Genomic DNA, 17,854 nt, shown 5'->3' on the forward strand with positions numbered 1-17,854 from the left:
GGCCGCGCGGCGGGGAGCCGGGGGGCGCCGGGCGCGCCGCCATGCAGGGCCGCACCGCGGGGGCCGGCCGCCCCTCGCCACGTGGTGGTGGTGGCAGCGGGGTCCGGGGCGCCTTCCCAGCTGGAGAAACCCGGAGCAGCCGGGGAGGAGGAGGAGGAGGAGGAGGAGGAGGCGGCGGCGGCGGAGGAGGAGCGGGGCGGGAGGGAGGGAGGAAGGGGGGCTGGGGGGAGGGGTGGGGGGTGGGGAGAGACCCGGCGGCGGCGACAGGGCGAGAGCAGAGCGCGGTGCCAGGGGGGTGGGGGCACCGGTGCCCGTCTGGGGAGGGAGCAGGCGGAGGGGGTAAGCTGCGATCACAAGCAGGAACCGGCAGCAGCCGTGAGTCCCCGGCGGGGCTGGGCGGGGGGAGGGAGCGGCCCCGGGCCGGCACCCGGGGGTCGCGGGTGGGCGGGAGGGGGCGGGAGGTCGGCCAGCAGTTGGCCCAGCGTGGCGGGGAGGGGAAGGGTCCGGCGCCGGGCGCCCGCAGTGCCCGCGTCGCCCGCGCGCCGCCGCCGCTCAGGCCGCACCGCCTCGGGAGCCCCTTCCCCGGCCGGGGACGGCGGCCGCAGGGCCCGGGGCTCGGCCGGAGGCGGGGAGGGGGCTGCGCGCTCTTGGCCCCCGAGAGGGGAGGGGCGACAATTTCTGTCCGCCGAGCTAAAGGGGTTTAAAGGGCGGCTCTTAAAGGGGCCGCAGAAGGGGCCCGGGGCCGAGGAGGCACCCCCTCCCCATCCGCCTTCCACGGCGCTCACCCGGGCCGAGGGGAGAATGCCGAGGACGGAAACATTTGGCGGGGCGGCCCAGGGCACGGAGCCCCCGCTAGTGGGGTTGGGCCCGAAGTGGCGGGCAGGGGGTCTGGTCTGGGGGGTGTGGTGAGCGCTGGCGGGCGGAGTTGGGGGGAGGGCATGGGCCTGGGGAGGAAAGGGTTAAAGGTGGGGCCGGCCCTACACACCCGGGCACACACTCCTTACTCGGCCCCGGCCCCCGTTTCCCTGGCACTTAGTGGGGGACGGTGTTAGGGCCTCGGCCTGAGCCCTCGCCACCCCAGGCGCCCGCTGCCTGGCCGTGAGCAGACCCCAGGTCTCAGCTCACACCTCAGGAGCCCCCTCTCTTACGCGCACACGTTCCGGCAAGCGCGCACACACCTCGGACATTCCCATAGTGCCTCACGTGACACACGGCCCCGAACGTGCCCACCCTTCACACACGCTCACGCACACACGCGCACACAAACACACACACACACACACACACACACACACACACACACACACACGGCCTCCCGGCCACTTCCCAACTCCATCCCCGACCCCCACGCAGCCCCGCCAAGGCACTCATTGACTGTGACACACCTACACTCATTCACAGACACACACACTCTCCCCCACACATGCCAGCCACAGACACACATTCATAAACAGGGCCAGCAGAAGTACACGCGCACCCCCTTGCCTACTCCTTCGGGAGCCCTGAGTCATTCCTGCCCCCTTGCAGGGCTCCCCATTTCCCAGGGTGCAGGCCCAGGGTCCGGCTCCTGAATTCTTCCGAGGCCCTCTCTCAGAGCCCCCTTGCCGTCTGTGTTGCCTCCCAGAGGTCCCTTCCCCTCGGTGTTCCCTCTGACACTCAGGCCAGGACTTCCTGTGGGTCGCGGGTCAGGGTGAGGAGGGCCTGGAGGGTTGCCACAGCCCCGGTGTGGGGGAGGCACTTCCTTTTCCTGAACTCTGGGATCCTGCAGGAGGAAGCTGGGAAGTTGGGTGGGGGCCCAGCAGAGGACATGCTAACAGTAGGGGACTGACCCTCCCGGAAGCACTGGGCCTTCCTTAGGGAGGGGCCAGGGGTGCCAGAGGCCTGGGATGAGGAGCTTGGTGGAGAGGTATTTGGGGAAGTGAGGCCTGGGGTGGAGAAGGGGCTGAGGAGTGAGTCAAGGCAGGCCCCGTCCAGCCAGCCAGCGCTGGGAAGGCAGGACCAGCAGCCCTCTCCTGTCCACAGGTCTCCCTGGGTTCCGGAAGGATCCCTTCCTCACTGCTGGCCTGACTTATTTGTCCCTACTGGTCGTCACGCCTCCCCTCAAGTCTTCCCCTGGTCCCAGCCCTTCCTGCAAAGATAGCAGAGAAGAGAAGATGGGCCTTAGTTGTCTGGGAGGGGCTGTGGGAGACGGGGCAGGACCAGGCTACATCTCAACTGGCCACAGGGCTCCTCAGGCCAGGACGAGGGGAATGGGACGAGCTCCAGGCTGCTCTCTCCACTATTACTCCTGCTCTCCCAGGAGGCCCAGGGGGGGCCGCAGCCCGGGCCCTTGCCATGGAGTCCATGTTTGAGGATGACATCAGCATCCTGACCCAGGAGGCCCTGGGGCCCAGTGAGGTGTGGCTGGATGCCCCTGGAGACCCCTCCCTGGGGGGGGACATGTGCTCCGCCTCCCACTTTGCCCTCATCACAGCCTACGGAGACATCAAGGAGCGGCTGGGGGGCCTGGAGAGGGAGAATGCCACACTCCGACGGCGCCTCAAAGTCTACGAGATCAAGGTCAGAACCTGGAGATGAGGGGTCTGGCTGTGTGTGTGGGGGGGTGCTGGGCGGCAGGAACTGGGGATTCAGCAGAGATTCCGGGGATCCAAAGGTGGGGTCAGGGTGCACACTCTTGAGAGCTCGAGTGATGCGGCTGCTCTGGATGGGAACTCTGGAGAGTCCAGTGCCAATCAGGAAGGGATCAGGAGGGATCTCTTGGATCTAAAAAAGATCTGGTTGGTGGAGATGCCTACAGGCCGGTGGGAACTGGGATGTACAGATCCCACTGGAGTGGGGAGGAAGAGGCGAGGACTCTGAGGCAGGATGTGGGGTGGGGGCCCAGTGGGTGGAAGCCTGGGCAGGGAGCCGGGCACTAGCTCTCCTGAGGGCCTGCCTCTCCCGCAGTACCCACTGATCAGTGACTTTGGAGAGGAGCATGGCTTCTCTCTGTATGAAATCAAGGATGGCTCCCTGCTGGAGGTGGAGAAGGTCAGCCTGCAGCAACAGCTCAACCAGTTCCAGCATGAGGTGAGTCTCTCGCAGGCCTCCCAGACCATGTGAGCTCCCTGAGCTCCTTGCTCTTGTCAATTTCTGATACCCCCCCCCAGCCTCTGGCCTTCCTTGGTCAGAGATGGCCGTGGTCTTCCTTAGAACTGGCTGCAGCTCCTCCCGCCCCTCCACTGGGTGCTGGGAGTCGGGGTGGGAGGCGCAGGGAGCTGCTCAGCCCCCAAGTCAAGGATGGGCCTGACTTGATCTGGGCCCCGTCCAGTTGCAGAAGAATAAGGAGCAGGAAGAACAGCTCGGGGAGATGATCCAGGCTTATGAGAAACTCTGCGTGGAGAAGAACGACCTGGAGACGGAGCTAGGGGAGATGGTGAGGCCCAGAGAGTTGGGGTGCTTGGGGGTGTGACCCTGGTTGTATGATTGTGTGCAACCCCATGTGTGTGCTTGTGGGGTGTCCCCTTCTGTGTTTGTTTGTGTCTGTGAGTGCCCATTTAGTCTTGTGAATGGGGCTCTGTGTACATCCTGGCCATGCAGTGACAGGAGGTGACTATGTGAGTGACCCCATTCTGTATATTTGAGTCTTATGCTGGGTCACCCCTATGCTTTAGCGCTGTGCCCGGAAGGCTGTAGGTGAGGGCAGAGGTGACCAGAAGCGTCTGTGGGAATGCGGTGGGTCTTGGCATGTGTGTGATTCTGAGTCAGAGTAAGACCACGCATGTGAGCAGGTGGGCAGGTGTCAGAATCAGGAGACGGGGTCTCTGTCCACTCCTGGCTGTGACCTAGGTCAGGGCGCTTAGCCCCCATCCTTCCTCTGAGAAGCGGGGCAAATAACAACCTCGCAGAACTATTGTGGGGTGTTCGTGTAAAAATGCATTGCCTTAATCATCATAAACTCTTATGTGCCACTTACTGTGTGCCAGGCACCATTCTTATCTTTCTAGATACATTTACTCATTTTAATCGTCATAACAAACCTGAGAGGTAGGTGTGGTTATCCCCATGTTGTAGATGAGGTAGATGAAGCCCAGAGTGGTTAGGTCACATATGCAAATAGAAGTTCTTATGCTTCTGAGGGGGTGGCAGTGTCTGGACAGGGTTCTTATAAGGATCCCTGTGTGTTAGTGACAGGAAGAGGCATTAACTCTACCTTGCAAGGGGCAGTGGCCAGAAACATCTGCATTGCAGTTGCTGGGAGAGGAGACCTCGCACTCATGGCCACTTGGAAAGTGGAGCTGGGACATGTGCTCAGTTTGGGGGGTGATGGCTACCCAGACATGGGGAAGTCCTGGGCTTGGGGGCTCACAGGAGCACCCTGGCCCTGTGCACACCCTCACCCTCTGTCTCCTCCCGCAGCGGGCCCTGGTGGAGACCCACCTGCGGCAGATCTGTGGTTTGGAACAGCAGCTGCGGCAGCAGCAAAGCCTCCGGGATGCAGCCTTCCCCAGCCTGAGCCCCCCGCCGGCCCCTGCCCCACCCTGTGCTGATCTGGACCTGCACTACTTGGCCCTGAGAGGGGGACCTGGCTTGAGTCACGGTGAGATCTCAGCGGGCCCTGATTTTCCTACCCCAAAGTCCCCCAGCCAACCCCCCATTTCAACACCATTGGACATCTCCAGCTTCTTGGATTGATAGTCGACATCCCATTATAATGTCTTAAATTTCTCCTATAATCGCCCCTTTTCTTCTTACCAACTAGTCCCTCACCCCATCCACTGTTACCCCAGTTTCTCTCGCTGACCTCCCCGTCTTAACTCCCTCATTCTCTGGCTCCCTCATGCAATTCCTGTATAGGCCAGCAGAGGGTGCCCCCAGCCAGAGTCCCCGGCCTGTCTTAGATTGTGATTAGGAGCTGCCTCTGAGGATGCTCAGACACTTGTGTCTGGCCAGGGAAGCCCTTCAAGAGGCCTCCTTATTTTTTCCCTAGCCTCCAGGGAGATTAGAAAAAGCAGCTCAGCCCATCCTTCGCCACTGCCCTTGGTAGAGGTATCTCTTAACCCGAGCTATCTGTCCTCTGGCTGTCTCTCTTGGATCCCTCATGCTGCACTTCTCACCCATTTCCCTCTGTGCTGCTCTGGCTGTCGGTGGAGGGTGCCCAGCGGCTGGACCCAGCTTGACGTTGTCCTGTCCCCTGCTAGCAGGCTGGCCAGGCCCCACACCGAGCGTGAGTGAGCTGGAGCGGCGGCGGCTAGAAGAGGCTCTGGAGGCTGCCCAGGGAGAGGCCCGGGGGGCTCAGCTCCGGGAGGAGCAGCTGCAGGCCGAGTGCGAGCGGCTCCAGGGGGAGCTGAAGCAGTTGCAGGAGACCCGGGCCCAGGTAGGCAGCAGCGTCGGCAACCCCGGGCCCCTGCTCTGGCGCCTCCAGAGCCCTGTAGAGATCCAGGGGCTGCTGGGAGCAACCTTTAGAATTCAGGACTTTCTTACTGAGTACACACATGGAGCAGGGGAGTCCTGGCAAGGGTCTGACCTCCCAATCTTCCCCCTTAGGATCTGGCCTCCACCCAGTCGGAGCGGGACATGGCATGGGTGAAGAGAGTTGGAGATGACCAGTGAGTCACATCTACAGTCCTCCCCCTCTTAACCTCCACACCCCAGGGGGGCATTTCCCAGACCGCCCCTTTGGTTCCCTTCTCCCCGGCTGCGTTGTCGGGGACCTCTCTTCCAAGCCATCAGGGCTGTGGGTTTGCATTGCTTGTGTGGCCCTGCATCCTTCACAGGAAGGAGGTGAGGTTCTGGGTGTGCTCAGGTTCTGGGACGTTCCTTTTGCTTTTCTCTGGCACCCATGTCCTCTCGCGATGTCAGGGGTTGAGAGAGACTTCCTCAGAGGCTTGGCTGCTGTGTTCTGTGTCCCCTGGTGAGTTTCTGGGCCTCTCTGGGGCCCCGTTTTTGGTCCCAGTAACAAGGCCCAGCCAGTTGGGGTGACCTTCTCCTCTCCGGCCAGGAGGGAGGAGATGGTCTTTCGGGATTTGTGGTGCCTCATCTCCTGTCTCAGGAGGCAGAAAGCTGGGGCTTAGGAGAGGAGGGTTTTCCTTGAGTTCTTACAGCAGCGAGTGGGAATTAGAATGTGCTCTGCTGGGGTGTCCCTGGGGAGTCCTGCCAGGAAAGAGGGGCAGCAGGAAGTAGGGAGGAAGCTATGTCAGTGGGGACCCTGAGCTGGGGGCCCCTGGGCAGCATGGGGAGCGAGGGAGAGTCAGCCTGATGCCTCTCACATCCGCACCCGAACTCATCCTCTCCCACTTTCTGAGAAATAGAGCACAAACCGCCTTCCGCCTAAGCCTTCTCCCCAAGATGAGATGGGTGGCACAGACTCGGGGGAGACCGAGGTCCAGAGAGGGGCAGGAAGTAACCCTCTGTCACACAGCATACCCAGCTCAGGACCCCAGGGGTCCTCCTCCCAGCAGGCTTCCTCCTCACCTTCCTCCCAGCTTCTGGCCAGTTTGGGATACCCCTCGCCTCCCTCTGCACCCTGGGGTGAGGGCCTGGGTGGAGCTGTGATAACTGGGGGGGTGAGAACCCAGTTTGTGAGACTTGTGGGTGGGACCCCTCACTAGGCTGCTGGGGGGTGGTGGAGGCCTCTGTGGAAAGGGTCCACCCTAGGTTGTAGCTGGGGCTCAGAGCCCATCATAGCCCATGTGCCCAGATCCAGAACACACATACATGCACACGCATGTTCTAGAATCCTAGCTTGCCTCAAAAGTCACACTGTAGGGCCCTTTTTGGGTCAGAGTCCCATCCTCTCAGAAGATCAGCAGTGAAGGCTCCCCCAGTTGGCTGAATCCAGAGAGAGGATATTTTTGGCAGGGCTGGAGTTGGAACAGCCAGGCTTTGAATCCCAGGGACCCTTCCAGGGATGCTGAGCTTTATTGACTTCACCTCTCGGGGCCCAGATTTCCCTCACAGGCTCAGAGGCAGTCATTGCCGAGAGATGTGAGCAGAAGGTGATGAGGGTGGGGGAGCCGGGGAAGGGGCGGTAGATCCCACAGGCCAAGGCTGGATGTGAGTGAGTGAGAGAACGCTCCTAGAAGGTACTTCTGGAGGTCCTACCATCCATGCCTCTATCTGGCCAGAAGAGCTTTTCCCTTCCCACCCCAAGGGATCTCTTCACCGAGTCCCTTTGGCCAGAGGGAGCTGGGCTCTGCTCAAGGCTGTCCTGAGCTGGTCTTACCAAAGATGACCTCCCGGCTCTTCCCCTCTGTCCCTGTGGTTCGGGGCCTCCGGAACCAGCCTGCCCAGCCTCACACTTCCTTTCAGGCCAAGCATCTCTGGACAGCCCCAGCTTGGCAAGAGTTTGTTCTCAGAGGAAGTCCTCACTCCCCCGGTAGTTTTATTTTCTTATAAACTCAGCTCCTTTTGGTAATAGGCTGCTTCCCGAGGCTCCCTCCCCTGTCCTCCCACCTGAGGAGGCCTCAGTTACCTGCTCTCAGCACTTTCCCCACCAGCCCCTCCTCTTCCTTCTACTTCAGCCTGACCCTCCAGGCTAGTGGGAATGTTACATGTGGGCTTTCCCAGGAGAGGAATGCAGGGGCTGGATTATCCAGGTGGGGGTGTGAAAGCAGAAGAGGGGCCCACAGAAATTCCTGAGTCCAGCCTGCTTCTATGTGGGAGTCTTGTGTCTCCCCGAAAGGTGCTCACCCTTCTCGGTTGGACACCTCCAGGGCAGCCAGGTTTACTGTGGGAGTCCTGGCTGTTAAAATACCCTCCCTTAGGGGCTGGCCCGGTGGCACAGAGGTTAAGTGTGCACGTTCTGGTTTGGCGGCCTGGGGTTTGCCAGTTTGGATCCCGAGTGTGGACATGGCACTGCTTGGCAAGCCATGCTGTGGTAGGCGTCCCACATATAAAGTGGAGGAAGATGGGCACGGATGTTAGCTCAGGGCCAGCCTTCCTCAGCAAAAAGAGGAGGATTGGCGGCAGATGTTAGCTCAAGGCTAATCTTCCTCAAAAAAAACAAAAACAAAAAACCCCTCCCTTAGACTGCTCCTGCCTCTCTCTGTTAATTCCCCTCCAGGGGTGCTACCGTGCTGAGGGGGCAACCCCAGACCCTCCCATCCAAGCCCCTGGCCCATAAACTCTGGTTATCAATATTCCTCTGAAAATGGGTGCCCGGACTAGACCAGACTGCCCCCTCCAGGTCTGACCTCTGGGCAAGATTTCCCTGCTGTTTGGTCAGACCAGAACCTGGTGGCCGGTGCCCAGGGGGACAAACTGCCCCAGAGGAAGAGCCACTGGGGTCACTCAGGGGCCAAAGGCAATGATGAGGGATGAGGTGGCAGTGGAGACCACCCTGCTCCTGAGGGTGCACAGGGAGGTAAGGACCCCAGGAGGGTCCCGGCCAAGGTGAGAGGTGCAGAACCCCCAGCCCCCTCCCCTCTGGGCCCAGCCCAGAGTCACAGCTCTTGAGTGTGGCCCTTCTAAGGGTGTGGCCAGTGCTGAGGGTGGAGGGGAAATTGTGGAGGGGGCCTCCCTGAGGGGGCTGAGGGCTCTGAGTGGGTGGGGGCTCAGTAAGAGGAATGAAGGCTCAGAGGGGAGGGGGCCCATCCATGATGTGAGCCCCCTGTAAGATGATGGGGGCTCAGTGCGAGTGATGAGGGGGAAGACTATAGGCCTTTCTTTTTCCCCAACGTGGGGGGCTCAGTGTTGCAGCTTGGGCCCTTTTCCGCCCACCCCCAACCCCCTCTCTCCGCCCACAAGCCTCTGCGTGGGCTGCGGTTAGTGGTGGGGGAGAAGTGTGAACTTGAGAGAGAGGATGGAAACTCTGCACAGAGGTCAAGGGCAGTGTGGGGTGGGTCAGGACGGAAGTCGGAGACCCCCATGTACCCTGAGCTTAGCCTCCTGCCCCAGAACCAGCGGGCCCAGGGCCTCCCCCTTCACGCTTCTCACCCTCCCTACTTCCTTTCTTTCAAATCTCCTTCAGCCCGGGCACCAGCTCACAGGAATTAACCCCTCAGCACTTGCAGCCTGGGGGCTCCCTGAGGGTGGGGAGCGGCCCTAAAGTTGGGGCCCACCACTCCCCCCTGATTGTGGTTTGAGGGACCAGGGGGCTTTGAACCGGCTGTGACCCTCTCCCTGCCAGGAAGGCAGAGAGCAGCTCGCACCGCGTCCTCTCCCTAGATGGGAAACTCCACATCCTCCCCTCGTTCTTAAACCAGAGTCATCGAGCTGTGTCTCCAAAAAGGGATCCAGGCTGGTTTCCCCCTTTCTCCACCTGTCTCCTAGGGACTCCCCTATTTCCTCATCCAGACACTACGCGAGGCGATTTACCTCCAAAATCTCATTTCTCACAAAAAACCCTGGTGAAGGTACTGTCCCCTTTTACAGCTGAGCAAACTGAGGTACGAAGAACTTAAGTAATCAGAGAAGTTCAGTGCAGATACCAAGCAGGTCCCCAGCAAGCGCCTCTGTGGGATTTCTCTGGGGCAGGTCCTTCTTCACGTAGGAGGCCCTTATATGAGGGGCCGCCAGATGATTTGCTGATCAAACCTGATCCCTTTTGAAAGTGAAAGGGGGCACTATTAATACTTATGCTGGGGCAACTAGCGTGAACGGGGACAGTCCTGGGCAGCTTGGGATGTGTGGCCTCCTCCTAAACGGGGACTCTGGTTCCCAGCCCCACTGGGAGCTGCTCAGTTCGGCTGCAGCTGGGGAGCCGCCTAGACACAGTGAACATCTGGCTGTGCTGGAAGCATGGCAGGGGCTGCCATGAAGAGCCGGGCTCTGTGGACCGCAAGTCATAGCTGGTCGAGGAGAGTGAAGGGGCTCAAGGCGCCTGAAAGGAAGTGGTGGAGCACTGGGTTGTTGCAAAGCGACTTCCTCCTCTCCCCGGCCCGCAACCTCAAGTCCGCTCCACGGCCCGGTGCCTGAGGTCCCCTCCCAGAGGGTCGGGCGGGTCGGGTGGGAAGACTGATGCTGGGTGTGCCTGTGGGTGGTGGAAAGTTTGGTCCCTAAATTCCCCCACAGGGGTGAGGTGGCTGGGGGCAGCTGGGGGCAGTGATGGGCAAGGATGGAAGGGCTGGGAATGCTGGATGTCTGTTTGCCTCCTGATTCTCAGTCTAGCCTGATTCTGACCACGGGACCAGCTCTGATCCTGATGCCAGTCCTAACTCTAATACTGATCCCATCCCTGACTCTAACCCTATCCCTCATCCTGACCCTACCTCTGCCCACAATCCTGATAGGAAATGAGCTATCAACCCCAGCCCTGATCTGACCCTGACCCAGCCTTAATCCTGACCTCAAGCCCATCCCTAGTTCTAATCCCATGACCCAACACTGGCCTGAATTCCCACCCGGCTGCATCCTCACTGGGGCTCCAGTGCAGCACGGGGCACCCAGTGCACTTCCCTGGCGAAGGCACTGACCTGGGAAGCCCATGTGTCTCCCAGCTGGTTTGGAACAGAAAGAGGCCTTTTACACAGGAGGATGCTTATGTCTCTAACCTTTGTCATCTCGGTTGCTCTATCAATAACAGTGAAAATTATTGTTTCCAGATGCATTTCCGAGATCCCTGAATTACCGGTGGAAAGAATGAATGAAAGAATAAGTCAGTGAAGGGTGGAAAGATTTGCAGCAGAGGGAGCCCTCCTTCCTGCCAGCTCTGCCATTGCACTCAGCAGGCTGAGGTGCCAAGAGCATGTTTGAATCCCCACACCGTGCCACCACTGCTCTGTGACCTTGAGCCAGCCTCTCAATAGCTCTGATCTTCAAGTTCTACATGTGTCTAGCACCTTCTTCTCCCCTCCCAGGGCAGAGATGGTGACGCTCAGGGCTCCCAGGCCACTTCCGAGGTCCCCAGCCTCTTCCTTCTCACCGTCTTTCCCTTCTGCTGCCTTCCATCTCTCCTTTGCCCCCTTTCCTGATCCTTTTGGGACGCAGTATATAGCTGAGTGGTCAGTAGCCTGGACTTTGGAGCCAGGAGGCCAGAGCTCCCATTCCAGCAACTCCACTACCCCTAGCCTTTATGACTTTGATCCAGTGACTTAACCTCTCTAAGCCTCAGTTTTCTCATCTGTGACATGGAGATAATTACAGTGGCAACACTGAAGGGTTGTTGTGAAGATTAAGTAAAGTTCTTAGCACAATCAGTGGGCTGTGATAAGGGCTCAGACAGCTTATCTGTGATTCTTTTGTCCCTGGGTCCCTCCCAGGTTTGGAGAGACTCAGACAAAACTCTCCCCAATAACTTAAGCAATAAATAAGCCCTCAAAGGCAGCCACCTGCTGCTGTGCCCCTGACCTATCCTTCCCAAACAGTCGCGATGGTGGAAAATAGCACTCAGGTGTGGGCCAGAGGGCCAGGAAATGGAATGTGTATTCAGGTGCACGTGTGCGACTCTTGGTTGTGTTGTGAAGTTGAGATTTTTTCCACTGAATTGGCATTGTTTTCTAACGTGAGTCATTCAGGTCCTTAGTGTAGTTAGCAGCCCAGCCCTGTGCATCTAGAGGTGGGAAGAGACACCCGATGAAGGGGGAGGTCCCAGAGGGCCTTGGGACATCAGGAGGTCAGGTCCCATCACTTGCTTGGGGCTTAGAGGTCTTTGTAACAGCTGCCTGGAGCTCCAGGAGGCCAGTGCCCACCTGGCGCCCGCTCCCAGCCAGAGCTGGGAGACGGGCTGGGCGGTCTGGGCTATGGCGCTGCTTCTTTTCATTGTCTGCTGCCTTGTCTGTTTTGCTGTGAAGAGGGTGCTAGGAGCTGGGCAGTGGAAACTGGGGTAGCTCCTGACAAGGAGAGGAAGGCAAGCAAGGGAGAGATAGGGGCCTGGGAACTGAGTGTGGCAGGTGAGATCTCCAAGGCGGCGTGTGAAAGCGACGACCTGTATCTGTCACCTGAGATACAGCAGTGAAGGCAGATGGGGAGAGAAACTGTGGCTGCTTGGTCAGAGGGGGACACAATGCCCTGCCCAGAGCCCCCTCCTGCCCCCACCACTGAGGGGTTAGCATGATCCTCTGGAAGCTCCCAGTCTGATGGGGGAGCCACAGCTCCTGCCCTCAGATTGCCCTCATTCTGAAGAGGGGAGCTTTCCACTGAGGAGTCCTCAATTTAATGTGGGCACACAGACTGGACCTCTCAGTCTGAGTGGGGAGATGCCATTTCTTCCCACAGATCCATGAGATGAGGTGGGGGAACACAGGACACTTAGCAAACATAAGGGCTGAGATATGAGGGGATCGAGGGCCAAGGGCCTCAGCAGGGGTTCCCAAAAGAACTCCTTCCTCTCTGCTTGGGCCGTCCCTCTCCACCCTCAGATGGGGAGTGAGCACTCTCCCTTCCTAAGAAGAGGGCTCGTCCCCTAGAATCTCAGCCTGTTGCCATAATTTGGCTTTGGCCCAAATGGGTTAAAAATAGTTTTGTTATAGGAGGGTCCACTGTCTCCCCCACGCCCAGCTCTGCCCCAGGAGTAGTAAGAGGCAGCCAGTGAGCGGAGAGCGAGGGAGCTCAGTCATCATCTAGCCTCTGCACCTCGGCTTTTCCTGCCCTCTGAAGCCCTAACCTCACGACTTCCCCTCCTCTCCTCCGGGGTCACACACACACACACATACACACGCTCACTCTCACACCGGTTCTTCACACTCATCATACTGACCTCCCTTAACTCCCTCCCATCCACATACATCCCATCTCACATGTCCATTACCATGGGATGGGGACAGGCCCTCAGGGTCTGGAGAACTACCCCCCACCCACCTCTCACTCTTGCCCAGGGCCCTACAGCTGCTGGGGCAAGAGGGCTTCCCCTGTGAGGAGCTCCATCTGGAGTGGCTGAGCCTCTGCCTTCCACTTCTCTCCAGCTCCAACTTCCCCAAACTTCCAGAGTCCCTTCTGGACTTGCTGATGGGGGGCGGGGGTGGGGGGACCCGAGGAAACCAAAACCCCTGCCTCTCAGGCTCTGTCCAAGCCCAGAGCAGGGATGAAGACAGTGACCTAAGGCCACAGCAGAGCCTCACGTGAAGGTAGGCAGGGCTCCTGGAGGTGTGCAGGCCAGGATGGAAGAGAGGGGAGAGGCAATGCTGAGTGATAACCTTTGGTGGTTCTGGGTTAAAGTGACCCAAAGAGAAAGGAAGTGGGTGAAATCTTTGCTAAGCTGAGTCTGTTCCAGCTTCGTGAGGGTGGGTACCCAGGAGGCCTGAGCAGGAAGTGGGAGGAAGAAAGGGAAGAAGAAAGAAAAATGGATGGAGAGGCGCAATTCATTATTCACTTGCCGAACATCTACTGGGTACCAGGCCCTGGACAAGGTGCTGGGAAAATGATACAATGATATAATCCCCAACTTCAGGGAACTCCTAGTGAAGTTCCAGAACAAGGCAACCTTTGATACGTGCTTACTGCGAGGGGTGCCCGTCGGAGGTGGGTGGTGCACAGAGATCTCACTGTTGAGGGCTCCCTGGAGATCCTGGGAGGTGCAAGGCTGAAAGGAGCTCAGAAGCAGCTTTGAGCCGGAAGCGAGAGCAGCGGCCCCAGAGCTGGGTGGACTTGTGTTCGGGTTTTACCAGCTGGCACCTCAGGAAGCCATGTCTCCACTTAGTGAATGGGGCTCTTCATAGACTGTGCGACGGTGGTCCCTAGTCTTTCAGAGGTGAGGACTTTTCTGGACCCCTGCTCCCAACACACGGATTGCGCTTACACTTTTAGTACAAGTTCTTTGAGAGAACTCACAGTGACAAAAGCTACCAGAAATTCAGTGCAGCTGTTTGATGAATCCGTGTTTGCCCACCACAGCTTGTGCACAGATTAGAAAAACACACATACGTATGCGATGTGTTCAGGCCACAGACACGGCTCGGCGAACACATGCATTCAGGGACCCCTTGGACTCACTGAGCTCCCTATCCCCAGCCCATAGCCTATCCCGCTGCCCTAGCCCCAGGTAAGGTTCACTGGGAGGAGAGGGAGGCTCCCTGGAAGAGGTGGTCTTTGATGTGGACCTTAAAGCCCAAAAGAATTTCTCCAGTTGGGGTAGGAGGGCCCTGGAGGGAAGGGAGGGCCAGATGCTGGGTTCTTCCTCCACAGCTGTGGCAGTAAACCCACTTCCCTCCTCTTCCCCACTCCTTGCCCTCTGACCTCAGGGTCAGGGCAGGCTGGGGTCAAGCCTTGACCCGGGGGCTGGGATGTCCTTCAGGGTGAATTTGGCGCTGGCTTACACAGAGCTGACAGAGGAGCTGGGCCGGCTTCGGGAGTTGAGTTCGCTGCAGGGGAGGATCCTGAGGACACTGCTGCAGGAGCAGGCCCGGAGCGGCGGTGAGCCGGGTCAGGGGAGGCCCGAGCGGATCGGAGGGAGGGGCAGCTATGGCCACCATCCTGCGTCCTGGGCCACCCTCCACTTCCCTTCCTGGTGCCTGGTCCCTTTTAACTCGCGTTGGGAGTAGAGCGGGGGTGGGGGTGGGGGTGGGGGGGCACGGGTCCCCGGCAAGCCCCTGGCTCCCCAGTTCTGACGTCTTGTCTCCTCCCCACCCCGTCCTGCTTCTCCTCCAGGCCAGAGGCACTCGCCGCTGTCGCAGCGCCATTCCCCGGCCCCCCAGTGCCCCTCACCATCGCCGCCTGCCCGAGCGGCGCCCCCGTGCCCTCCGTGCCAGTCCCCCGCCCCCCAGCGCCGCTCCCCCGGGCCCCCGTGCCCCTCGCCCCAGCAGCGCCGCTCGCCGGCCTCGCCCTCCTGCCCGTCGCCCGTCCCGCAGCGCCGCTCGCCGGTGCCGCCGCCGTGCCAGACCCCCAGCCCGCAGCGCCGCTCCCCAGGGCCCCCCGCCTGCCCGGCCCCGCAGCCCCGGCCGCCGCCGCCCCCGCCGCCGGGCGAGAGGACGCTGGCCGAGCGCGCCTACGCCAAGCCGCCCAGCCACCACGTGAAGGCCGGTTTCCAGGGCCGGCGCAGCTACTCCGAGATGGCCGAGGGCGCGGGCTACGCGGGCGCCTCCCCGCCCTGGCTGCAGGCCGAGGCCGCCACGCTGCCCAAGCCGCGGGCCTACGGCGGCGAGCTCTACGGCCCGGGCAGGCCCCTCAGCCCGCGGCGCGCCTTCGAGGGCATCCGGCTGCGCTTCGAGAAGCAGCCGTCGGAGGAGGAGGAGTGGGCCGTGCCCGCCAGCCCGCCCAGCCCCGAGGCGGGCACCATCCGCTGCGCCTCCTTCTGCGCGGGCTTCCCGGTCCCGGAGTCGCCCGCCGCCTACGCCCACGCCGAGCACGCGCAGTCCTGGCCGTCCATCAACGTGAGTGGCGCCCCGCCCCGCTCCACACCCGGCCCCGGGGCTCCGGTCCTGTGGCCAGCCCTGCCTCCCTGGGGCGGGCGTTGGGCCTTCTCCCCGCTCTCCCGAGGCCTTTTGGCGTGACCTGGGGCCTGCACCATTGAACCTTGTTTAGTGTCGTCTTTAGGGGCGTGGTCTTCAGAGGGAGTCCTGGCTTTGATTCCGGACTCCACCGCTTAGTAGCTATGGGACCTCGAGCAAGTTACTTATCTTCTCTGATCCTCAGTTTTTTCATCTGCAAAATGAGGACCATGATTGGATTTATTTTCGTTAGAAGGCTCTTACCAGGGAGGCAGTGAGCCCAAAGCCCTGCATGGCGCCTGGCTTGGTAGTGAGCATCTGCTGTACTGGTGATGCAGGCCATGCTGCCCGCGGTCTCCTCAGCACAGGGATAGGCCGGTTCATGTAGTTCCTGCCCTCAGGTCTCACAGCCCCTACTCTTTTCTGTCCTTCCCAGAAGACACCTTATCTCAAGGCTCTATCATTTCACTGAAATAATGAGTTTCCTGAATGTCAGAGCCAACCCTTGCCACCTAGAAGGACCAAAATATACTCAAACCAGACAGAAAAGTATTTCGGGGATGTACATTGTTTGAGGCTATCCATTGCTTTGAGTTATCTGGGAGCCGTGTCTTAGTCACTGTTGGGACATGTCTGGGTCTTGGCTCGTTACTGCAGATGCCCAGGCAGGCTGAGCATACACACCTCCTCATACACACCTCTTGGGGACCTTATGCCCTGGGTTGGGGGAGTGGACGCTGAGCTGGTGGAAGGTGGGCCGGGAGGGGGGAGGAAGTGGGTAGTGCTGGAGAAAGGGTGCCCAGACTCCTGCATGCTGCAGCCCTTCCTGCCCTGGGTCCCAGGATAGGACAGGCTGGGATGTGGGGACCGTGGGTGGGATTGGGGACCAAAAGTGACTTCCCCCTCTCTCCACAGCTTCTGATGGAGACAGTGGGCTCTGACATCCGCAGCTGCCCCCTCTGCCAGCTGGGTTTCCCTGTCGGGTACCCAGATGATGCCCTCATCAAACACATTGACTCCCACCTGGAGAACAGCAAGATCTAGGGTGCCTCCCCCACCCACTGGCTGTTTCTCTGCCCTCTCCCATCATCCCCACTCACTCACTCACTTTGAATGCTGCATGAATCTCGTGGGGGGCCCCAGCTCCTTACGACCCCCAGATACCTCCACTAGCTACTGAGTCAATGTGCGTGCCGTCTTCCCTGGTCCAGGCACCACTCAGCCCTGGCTCTTCCCAGGAGGTCAGCCAAGGCGGCTCCCCAGCTCCCTGAGTTCTGCTGGGAGGTGGGGATCTGGGCTGGGATGGGGAGGGGCATACCCCACCCCAGCCTCTTCCTCTGCCTTTTGGTTCTCAGACAGGGTTGGATCCAAGAAAGTGTGTAGTGATTGGGCCTGGGGGAGGGGGAGGGTATCAGAGGACTCCAGGAGCTGCCCCAGCCCCGCCCCCGATGTCCGTCTTATTCAAGCTGTGCTCTGTCTGGAGAACACTTCCCTGTGGGGTCCCAGGGCCTGCCCTGCACACTGATGCCGGTTCCTCTGTCCTGTGGCCAGCTCGTGGCTTGTGGTGTGGGCTTCCACTGGGGAAGGAGGCGTCTTGTTTCTTGCCATTCCCTGCAGGCCAGCCCTGTTCTCCCCTTCTGCCCACCCTAGGGAGTAGGGAGGGTGGGAGAGGAGAGGAGGATCCTGGAGGACTGGGAAGATCCAGCCTAATGAGGCTGCCCTGAGGGCCGGGGGGGCCTGCACCATGACCCTCAGGCCAGGGGACTGTCTGTGCCAGCCTCCCAGGCCCATGCCCTCCCCCTGGAGCCTCGGTACCGAGGCACACATTGTTAAGGCAGATGCTCCCCTCCACCCTTACTCCCCTTGGGTCCCTGACACTGCAGGGGCCCTGGAGCCTGGGTGTGACTCAGCCTCTGTTAGCTGGGTGGGTGTCATCAGCCCTGCCTCCTAGGCCAGAACCTGAGGATGGGCCCAGGGTGCTGTGGAGATCAACTTCAAAAGAGCTAACCCCCTTCCCACGCCCCCGCGACCCACATTCCCTCTGTGCAATCTACCTCAGAGTCGTTCCCTCAGAAGGACGGGTAAGCAGGAGGCCAGGGGGTCCCCAGGGCTGAGTTGGGGAGCTTCCTACGGCAAGAGCCTGCACCCCACGATGACTCCAACCCCCTCCACTGTGAGCTTCTCCTGGGTCTCAGTCCTGGGTGGGTGGCAGTGGACGCTATTGTCAGTGCATGTACCATTCTGATCCAACTCTTCCAGGCCCCGCACCTCCTCACACCTCTCCCCTCCTCCTCTACGCAGGGGAGTGAAGGGGTGTGTCAGGCGGGGAAGGGGCCAAGGACTCCAGAGACACATGGCATTGTACCTTGTGTGTTCCCCCTGGGAGGGGAAATGGGGAAGGGGGACTGGAGAGGGGAGGTGAGGGCCCCTGAGCTCTCTGAAAAAGTTGAAAGTCCAAATAAAACTTACCTGTTCCATATGTGTTCTGTCTCTGTCCTCTGTGCCTGGGTGGGGAGAGAACCTTTGGTAGCGGGGGAGTCTTGGAAACTCCAGGAACCACAACTATGGGAGGG

The 17,854-nt window shown here is 60.1% G+C and overlaps 1 protein-coding gene across 4 annotated transcripts; it reads left to right on the forward strand.

Moving 5' to 3' along the window:
* Positions 1-249: 249 nt before the first annotated feature.
* Positions 250-17,760, forward strand: TBKBP1 (TBK1 binding protein 1). Of its 4 annotated transcripts, none has more exons than XM_070226213.1 (10): positions 250-375; positions 2,300-2,559; positions 2,947-3,069; positions 3,311-3,415; positions 4,399-4,579; positions 5,184-5,356; positions 5,527-5,588; positions 14,150-14,268; positions 14,503-15,224; positions 16,197-17,760. In XM_070226213.1, the coding sequence occupies exons 2-10, from the start codon at positions 2,335-2,337 to the stop codon at positions 16,323-16,325; spliced, it is 1,839 nt and encodes a 612-aa protein (XP_070082314.1). In that variant the 5' UTR covers positions 250-375; positions 2,300-2,334; the 3' UTR covers positions 16,326-17,760. The 4 variants fall into 4 exon arrangements, with proteins under 4 accessions (XP_070082314.1, XP_070082315.1, XP_023508424.2 ...); XM_070226214.1 differs by having other exon boundaries at positions 3,317-3,415; positions 5,181-5,356; XM_023652656.2 differs by having other exon boundaries at positions 341-375; positions 5,181-5,356.
* The last annotated feature ends 94 nt before the right edge of the window (positions 17,761-17,854 follow it).

This window comes from Equus caballus, chromosome 11 (genome assembly GCF_041296265.1).
Source record: "Equus caballus isolate H_3958 breed thoroughbred chromosome 11, TB-T2T, whole genome shotgun sequence".
NCBI lineage: Eukaryota > Metazoa > Chordata > Mammalia > Perissodactyla > Equidae > Equus > Equus caballus.